Raw genomic sequence first — 9,788 nt, 5'->3', positions numbered from 1 at the left:
GCGTTTCGTTCCAAATTAAAAAGCCACCTTACTTTACTATTTAGCTTATTTTTGCTACTATTCATGGGTCTTACTATACTATTTCATCTAATTTTTACCTTTATCTACAATATTTTCAGTAAAAAGTTTTCAATTTCACTAAAATAAGCGGATCCCAAACAGACCTTAAATGGCGTCGTGGAAGTCTGAAGAAAGTACACACGATGCTCTCTTGATGGGATAGAAATTAAAGTATTAACTTTTGGTAGTAAACCTCAAAGCCATGAACGATTTTTCTGAATCCACATGGAGATAAACTAGAATTCACAAGGAGATAAACTAGAATCCACCAAAGAAATAATTCGACAAAAGTATGTGTTTATTGATAATCCAAAACTGAATTGCTTTTTGGAGGTTACAATGTGTTTAAATGGTAAAAAGAAAACCTAAGGTGGCTAGAAACCTTAAGGTAGTTAGGAAACTATATAAAACCATAATTTAACTAAAAAAAACATTAAAAATACCTGGATCTTGGAAATAAATTATCTAAACCTAAAATAACAAAAATTACATAAAAATTATAAAGTTAAATAATTACAAAAATTAAATATTAAATCATGTCTTACATCATGATGAGTTATGAGTGATGGGAAGTGATGAAAATATGTCCTCACATAGCCAGTATTATACATCTACCAATCATAATTTGCCTTGGCACAAAATTGTGCATTTTTCCTGTGTGTTTTGTCCCACCAAATCTGCCCCCACGTGTCATAACTTCATGCAGATGACGGTCAAGACCCCTCCTACCAAAAACCGACGGTCCCGATCTCCCATCCTTTCAAACCCACACGTTTCGCGCTCCATTGCTCTTCAATAAAATATTAAAAAAAACTCGCTGTCTCTCTCTCTCTCTCTCTCTCTCTAATTCTTCCCAAAAATTCTAGAACAATCACAGAAGCCAAAATTTCACTCCAAAATTCTTCAACAGCAGATTCTTTTAGTACGGTTTTCATCCTCTATTGCTCTTTCTTTGTCGTTGTTTTTTGTTGTGTGCGTGCGTGTGTGTGTGTGTTTCATTCTTGGTTTATATGATATAAAAAGCACTGTACTAAACCCTTTCTTGCAGGGGAATCCGACCGGAAATGTCGACCCGAAACCGTCGTCCGCCACCATATTCTTCATCTTCGTCATCTTCGTCCAAGAAGCCATCATCGGTTTCGGAGTATCCAATAAAGAAAGTGACGAAACCCCAATTGGCAAATAAACGACCCGCTCTTGCTGATGTCACAAACCAAAGAAATGGCCCTCACGCTAATAATTCACACTCCTCAATCTCATCGTCCAAGCCTCTGGTATTCTTTTTTTCTCTAAATTAATTCAACATATATATAAATTTGATTATTGATTATATCTTTTTTGGAGTGATTATGATATTTATTCATGTTAATTTTAGAAAACTTGAAATGAAAATTAATTTATGTTTAGTTTTATAATTCTGAAACAATTTTACGTTGATTTAAAAAAAAAAAAAATCAATTGGTGTTTCTTTTTGTTTTACATGAAAAGGGCTTAACAACTAAACAAGTCACAGAATAAAGAAACACTTTCACTTGAAATGATGAGTACTATTAAATTTCTGAAGATGACTCCTGTTAGTATCCTTGCAGAAAATTAAGTCGCTGAATTTTAGGAAACCAAACTCTTGGCCTTGTTAAAGGAGTGATTATGATTGGTTAGGCCACCATTTGACAATGTCTATAGATTCATAATTTTTTTGGGTATGTTTGTATGTAAAATTGTTTTGCTTCCTTTTTTTTTTTTATAGTTGTTTTGCTTAATGGTTCCTAGTTTTGAAAATGATATGTTGATGAGATAAGTTAATGGTGTACATAGAAATGTCTGTCTTATATTATAGCATGCTATGGTTCGACCAAGAAACATTTATGGTTTTGTGGGGTTCAATTGGTAACCTTTTTGGTGCTCCCTGTCCCTGTCTAGGGTGCAAAGTTCAAACCCCACCTCCCCACTCTCCCACTATATACATATCCAAAAAAGAAAAATTCATTTATGGTTTTGCGTACGAACATCTAGGCAAATCAATTACATAGTTTCTATTCTTTGTACATGCCCATTTTTACTTTATACATTAATTATGTTTAAATTTCTATGACTGGCTTTGGAATTTTTGTTGTATGTGCAACAGTTATTGTGAATTTCGGATTCATCTTGAAATGCATTCATTTATGTTTCTTGATGGTGTTAAGAAATTTTTTTTATTTTATGTAAACTAAACCTGTTTTCTTAATGAATTCAAACCCGTTCTTTATTGCATAGCTTTCTAAGTGGGCTTTAGCCCAAAAAAAAAAAAAAAAAAAAAGAGAGAGAAAAATTTAGTTGGAAATTTTGATTTATGTAAAACATTTATGGGATTCTGAATAATGAGGTTATATTGATTATGGCAGTGACTATGTATTTTATTTTGATGATTCTGTTCTAAAGGATGGATAGTGCTTTTGACCAAAATTTGTAAAGATGGAGATGTATATCAGTATATGGTGTTCATTTTCCCTTCAATCATTTTTATAATATCTGATCTTTCATATATATTAACATGACACAAATAATGTAGTACTTGTTTTAGATTTTCTGAAAAAGATTGATTTAAGTTATATATCTGAAGGTACCATGTGTGGCTAAAATTGCCAAGATTAAGAAGGAATTTTCTGCTTCCACTGAGAATACTGGCTTCCCTGGGAAAATAAAGCCAGAATCTTTGAGTGTGAAATCAAGTGTCTTGGTTCCAACCAGGGATATATCTTTCCCAAGAAGCGATCAACCTATGGCTACTGTTGCAGCCCTTCCTGCTCCATGCAGCATGGATGCTGTACTTACTGCTCCAAATAGCATAATTCAGGCACCCAGAGGCATGGATGTTTCTCCAAGTAGATCAGTTAGTGGTTCCATTTCTTTGGATGAGAGCATGTCTACTTGTGATTCTTTGAAGAGTCCAGTGTTTGAATATATTGACAATGAGGACACTTATGCAGTTACATCGATTGAAAGAAAGACAAGTAACAGTCTCTGCATTTCAGGTAATGCTGAAAATTCAGGTTTCTTTTTCTAAAAGATTTAGATTTTGCTTGCATAATTTTCTCTCTTTCTATCATAATTTTTATATGTTGAGGGTCTTCCTCAATCCTCATTAATATATGCCCTGAATACTCTTGGCCAACATGGGCCATGATATCTTGTTTTATTTTCACTTATACAAAAAACAAAAAGTCTTGTTTCACTTCATTACTTGCAAGGTGCATATATCTAGAGTATTTGTTGTTATGCCCTTTTAAATTTAGAATACAAAGATATATGTAAACCTGTAATTTAGAATTAGTATTTATTTAGTTTGTAATTTTGGAAATAGTTGCTGATTTTGAATATAGACTAAAATGATAATAAATATGGGGTCTAATTGTTTACACTTCTAACTTAAAATCCTAACTTATTTTCACTATTGGCATTTGAAAACTTTAATTTTTTTTTTTTAATCACTATTGTACTTCTACATAATCTTGATTTTAGGGGATGTCTGCAAAAGGGGTATGCTTCTGGAGCAGGAAACATTTGATGAAGTTGTTGATATTGATAACAATTTCTTGGACCCAAAGTTCTGTGCAACTATTGCTTGTGATATCTACAAGCACTTGCGTGCATCTGAGGTAAACATACTTTTTCCACACTATATTGAACGTGTTATGTATTCCTTATTATGTCAATTTTCCTGCTTACCACTAATTAAAGAACTTTCGTCTTCCTAACTTCTGCTTCTTGTGATTTATTCAATTTTTTGGGGTTTTAGGCTAATAGAAGACCTTCCACAGACTTCATGGAAAGGATCCAAAAAGATACTAATGTCACCATGCGTGCGATACTGATTGATTGGCTTGTGGAGGTAATTTATGGTGGGTGACGATATTGCTAGGGTGATTTATATAATCCAAGCAATTTCCATCTTCTCCACCCCATTTTTCAGGGTTATATTTTTCAGATTTACCCTTGCATTATAAAAATGCTCATTGTCAATATCATCAAACATTCTTTATAATTGTGCAGCTATTTTGGCCTTATAATTGGTTATCTTACCTTATGTTGTTATCTGTAGGTTGCTGAAGAGTACCGGCTTGTGCCTGATACACTATTTTTGACTGTTAACTACATTGATCGTTATCTTTCTGGAAATTCAATGAATAGGAAGCAATTGCAATTGCTTGGTGTTGCATGCATGATGATTGCAGCGTAAGATTTTATTGTAGTCTGTAGATGTGCTTACTTATTAAACTCTCTCTCTCTCTCTATATTGGTGTGCATCTGCTGATCTAAATTTTCATAACGATAAGAAGAATGATTAATAACTTGAGGGGCAATTGTCTTGCCAGTAAGTATGAGGAGATCTGTGCACCAACTGTGGATGAGTTCTGTTACATAACTGATAACGCGTACTTAAAGGAAGAGGTTTGTTTCCATTTATATCATCTGAGATTTTACTCTCATATGCTTCTTTGTGTTGCCTCATTTGTCCTATCTTCATAATAATTGGCCCATGTAATTTCTGCAGGTTTTGCAAATGGAATCTGCTGTTCTGAATTACTTGAAGTTTGAAATGACGGCCCCAACAGCTAAATGTTTTTTGAGGTAATAGCTACCTCTCGTATTATTATCAATATGTCAAGAGAAACTTCATTTCTGTTGCTTTGGGTTTTGACTTTTGTGATTCATGACAATTGTTCAGGCGATTTGTTTGTGTTGCTCAAGCGACCAGTGAGGTATTTTTTTTTTCTTGGGCTAAATTGCTATCAGTACTTTAGTTTTATGTCATTTCTTCGGGACTTGCTTGGTTTAAGAAAATTTTTTATTTGTCATCTGTGTGGATTTTTGGCTGTTGATTACAGTTTTATGGTAAAAGATTTTCAATTAATATTTGTGATTAACTAACTTCTGTATTTTTAAAATATATGGGATACAGAGTTCTGTTTATTTTGTAACTTTTTTGCTATTAGATTATATTAAAATATGACGGTAATGATATTTTTTTTGGTTTCATGGTGGTGGTAATCAAAATCTTGTTACTTGTGCTGATTTTACCTGCTTCTTTTATTTTTTATTTTTTAGGTTCCATCAATGCACTTTGAGTGCTTGGCCAACTACCTTGGAGAGTTGTCTCTTCTAGAATATGGCATGCTTCATTATGCCCCATCACTAGTAGCTGCTTCTGCTACTTTCTTAGCCAAATTTATACTTCTACCTGCAAAGAAACCCTGGGTATGTTTGTTGATCCATCTCCTCTGATAATGTATTGTAACATAGTTTGATTCTGTATATATACTGGTACAGAATTCTACGCTGAGGCATTACACACTTTACCAAGCTTCTGATTTGAGTGACTGCGTCAAGGCACTACATAGCCTCTGCCGTAATGGCAGTAATTCTAATCTACCAGCAATTAGGGAGAAGTACAGCCAGCATAAGGTATGAATAACCACTATCTCTCTTTGTGTGTGGATTGAAGTGTGAGATGCATTTTCACCATATATTCTAAATCAATCTTACACAAGCCCTTTGATTACTTCTATAACTTCTCCAGTTATGATCTGGTTCCAGAAAGTTTTAACGACATGTTTTGCTATGATTGCATTTAACAGCCACGTCTTATTACATGAAATACTGTGCTCAGTGATGATATATAAGAATAAAACTGACACCTAATTATTATCATGAAGTTTGCATGGGGATTATAAGCAGGGATCATATGACATGAAAATATAGAAGCAGTATGAATGAAACTTTATGAAAGTGAATTTTGTAGGGTGGGGTTAGTTGCCCAAAGGTTTTTACTTATCAAAAAAGGAAAAAAAAAAAGTTGCCTATAAATTTTACTGGCTAGAGGTGAGTCCAAAGGGCTCTTCTCTGGAAAGGTTCCCTATGTTATCCAACCAAAACAAAAAGAATAAATGGAACTAAGTAGTGGTGTTGAACATCAAAAGGAACTGAGCTACTCGACTTTTCATCATTGTGAATACGATGTTCTCCTATTTCAATAAAATTCCTATTACCTATCCAAAAAAAAAAAAAAAAAAACCAAAGCAGAACTATTTGACTCTGTGATGAACATTAACACTTCTAATAAGAGGCATCGCATCACCAAAATAATATAGACAGCAGTTTGGTGCTGAATTTTAAATATGTGCTCAGATGATTCTTAAACAAGATATTTACTTTCTAAAATGCTTAACACAACACTTAATGTTGAATCATTTTAACACCATGAAAATTTTTAATAGATTTGTCAATTTCCATGAGATGTTAAAAAGCCTGATCAATGCAAGTGGTCAAGCTTTCCACAAATTAGAGGGTGGTAATCTTGCAAGTTTGCATTTGGCCAGGAGCTAATGCAGTTTTATTTTGAAATTATTATTTTACATTCGCCCATAAAAAGAATTACATGACTTGCACATAGGTGCATGGTGCACCTCATATTAAGTAGTTTCCTGACAAAATTTATTACTTGAGCTACGGTAATGACTTACTGGATTACGCTGTATAAACTTGTGATGGCTTTGACAATGAAAATGGACTATGAACTAGGCTATAATTCACTGTGATCATATATATTTGGTATTTATATGGACTGCTCTAAACTGAATGTTTTTTTTTTTGAATTAGTACAAGTTCGTGGCAAAGAAGTACTGCCCTTCTTCAATACCTCTTGAGTTTTTCCAAGAACCGAGCAACTAGGCATGCACAACATTGTTCCAAATTCAATGTAGCTGGTTTTTTTGTTGTGAGTGATATAACTCTCGTCACCCCATATCCTCTGTGTGGAGTGTTAAAGCCAGTAGTTCTGTGCCTCCCATTGGATATTCGGGAGACCTTTTCAGTGTACTATTCTCCTAGACATAAAATCACCAAGGTTATCTCTTGTACAGTTATTGCTTTTGAATTGACTTTCCAGTGTATAGTAAAGTGATAGTGTATACGGAATTATTTTTTCTTGTGGTTTTCCCTCTTTCCTTCATTGATTTATATGCTATAAATACTGAAGAACATAAATTGATAGGTTTACTTTATGAACCCTAATTATATCGGTAAAGCTTTAGTGTAGATGTTTGGCTAAGTTCGTTCTATGGCTAATGAATCAGGTGGAATGCGTGTGGCAGAATTTTATGCTTGCATGTGGGTTGCAATGCTCTTGAAGACCTCAAAGAGTAGAAAAAAAAAAAAAACACGCAAATGTCCAAGAATTTCAAAATTGAATTTAAAAGATAAACAAATAGACTACTTGGAATTCTTTTTTGGGTGAAATTTGAATGGAGGTATTATGCAACGTGCACTAGGATGTATATAAAAATAATAAAATATGTATGCACTGATTACTGAGGATTATTTTGTTAGATACTCTGGTCCCGCATAACTAAAATCTTATAATCAAACAATAAATAGGTCATTATTTGAATTAGGTTGTGAACAAGGTGAAACCCTTTGGTTTTCCTAGTTAAATGATAGAGATGCTCTATGTTCCATTAAACGCAAAAATATTTGAAAATTTTAGACCCCCCCCCCCCCCCCATTTCAATTTATAAACAATCTATTCTTTGTACAGAGGAACTTCTTTGTATCAATAATTACCTAACACCTATACATAGTGTTAGGGTCGCTTCATTTAATGTCATGCACATGTTTTGAAGAGTTTAAGGGCCGTTTGGTAGAGTATTTTAGCAACATGTTTTCAGTTTTTAAATAACATTACACGCATTTTTACACACTTTTTCACTAACACGTATTTTAAAAAAATATAGACAATATTACTCAAACTACTCTACCAAACGGGTCCTAAATCTTCTATCCCACTTTTCCTGTTCCACGATATACTCCACAAATAAAAATATGCACATGTCCATTTATTTTATTTAATGCTAAATTTATGTCTTTTATTATTCTAATTTCCTATCAGGACTTGACTTGAGTTAGTGATCTAGTGCATTGATTTCTCAAAGTATTATTTTTTGGGAAATGTTAAACAAGCATCGTGCTATGTTTGTTTAGGTTTCCTTAATGAGGGTCTCATTTAATAAAAAATTAAATAAATAAAAGAAAAAAAAACATAAAAGTAACCCTACAATTTATTTTAATATTTTTTTTTCTCTCTATGAAGTTGGCTCTACAACTTAAAAAGCTAAAAAAAAATGACATAAAAATGCAAAAAAGACAAAGTTGCCAAAAAAAAAAAAATGTTGTTAACGGGCACCTTAAGGCGTTTGTTAACACAAACTTTATTTTTTTAAAGATAATTACAAGCAGATGGAGAGGTGTCAATTCAACTATAAGGCCTTTGGCTTTTGACCACATTATATTGTAATGAGTAAGTACATTCGGGCACTAGATCCAAGAATTACCCCTCCTATCCTAATATGTAATTGGATTGTTCAAATTAGAAGATTAAAGCAATTGCATCAATGAGTGTAAAATTTCTTCTATTTTGCTAAAAAAAAAAAAAAAAAATTCTATTTTACACACCCACTTTTACAAAATACCCACATTAGTGTATCTATTCTAAACATTTATTCAATAAAATATTCATTCTTTTACATTTTTTATTATTTCCTTCACACCCCTCTCTACCCTCTCACAAACCCAACACAACTCAAAATCACCAACACCCAGCCACCATCAACGATCAATCCACACCCATCATCAACCCACCTAGCCACCATCGATAAGATCAACCACCATTATCAACCCACCCAGCCACCATTATCAAGCAACCAACCTCCATCATTAACCCAACCAACCACCATCATCAAGCCAGCCTCCATCATCAACCCACCCAATCACCATCATTAAGCAACCAGCCTCTAATTAAAAACTCAAATAAAAAAAAATCTCAAACTGGCTAAATCAACCCAAATACATATGGAATCCCATTCAACCCAAATACATATGAAATCCCAAAACTCACTGATCAAGCAAAGAATAAAAAAAAGATCAAAACCCACTTATCAAACAAAGAAAAAATAGAAGATGTGAAATCACCACAGAAATGGCAGGGGTGAGCAACAATCGGTGAGAGCAACAGTCAGCGATGGCACAGTTGTAGAGAGAGAGCTTCGAAGATTAGTGGGTTTTGGGAGATTAGTGGCACGGTGAGAGAGCTTCGAAAAACCATAGTTGAAGCAAGGGTGAGTGTGAGGTGAGAGTGAGAGGGACTAGAGAGAAGGGGAGAGAAAAAAAAAATACTAAAATTATAAATGCATAGAAAATAAAAATGGACAATGGTCATCTTTTCCTTTAGATTATCAATTACATTAAATTTAAAAAAAGAAAAAAACGTGGAAGTAAAATGGGGAAAAGAGACAAGAATCAATCTAGCATTTACCCAACAAATCAAACTTTTTATTTTTATAATTCGATAATTACAACAACAAGGGAAAATAGACAAGAATCAATCTAGCATTTACCCAACAAATCAAACTTTTTATTTTTATAATTCGATAATTACAATAACAAGGGAGGTGGGAGTTGAACAATTTTCATTTTTTGATAGGGTGGGAGTGTTTTTTTGAGAATCCGATAGGGTGGGAGTTGAACACAAATACATCCCACATATGCTCAACATAAATTTTTGGAAGGAACATGTATGATATAATATTCTCTCCAAATTATGACACAAATGGTTATAATGATTGTATTGTATTTTGAGGATTTGAGTTGTTTTGGGCATAAAAGATCGACTTCCTATGTATGAGTATGACTGA

General features: G+C 33.4%; 1 protein-coding gene across 1 annotated transcript; it reads left to right on the top strand.

Moving 5' to 3' along the window:
- Window positions 1-856: 856 nt before the first annotated feature.
- On the top strand, window positions 857-7,051 carry LOC112028128 (cyclin-A1-4). The gene is made up of 12 exons (XM_024060787.2): window positions 857-982; window positions 1,109-1,334; window positions 2,663-3,074; window positions 3,562-3,698; window positions 3,839-3,931; window positions 4,142-4,275; window positions 4,416-4,491; window positions 4,595-4,671; window positions 4,769-4,802; window positions 5,149-5,298; window positions 5,371-5,505; window positions 6,700-7,051. The coding sequence occupies exons 2-12, from the start codon at window positions 1,125-1,127 to the stop codon at window positions 6,769-6,771; spliced, it is 1,530 nt and encodes a 509-aa protein (XP_023916555.1). The 5' UTR covers window positions 857-982; window positions 1,109-1,124; the 3' UTR covers window positions 6,772-7,051.
- Window positions 7,052-9,788: the final 2,737 nt, after the last annotated feature.

Source organism: Quercus suber, unplaced genomic scaffold (assembly GCF_002906115.3).
Source record: "Quercus suber isolate HL8 unplaced genomic scaffold, Cork oak 2.0 scaffold_388, whole genome shotgun sequence".
In the NCBI taxonomy this organism is placed as follows: domain Eukaryota; kingdom Viridiplantae; phylum Streptophyta; class Magnoliopsida; order Fagales; family Fagaceae; genus Quercus; species Quercus suber.
This window is presented reverse-complemented; position numbering and strand designations above follow the sequence as displayed.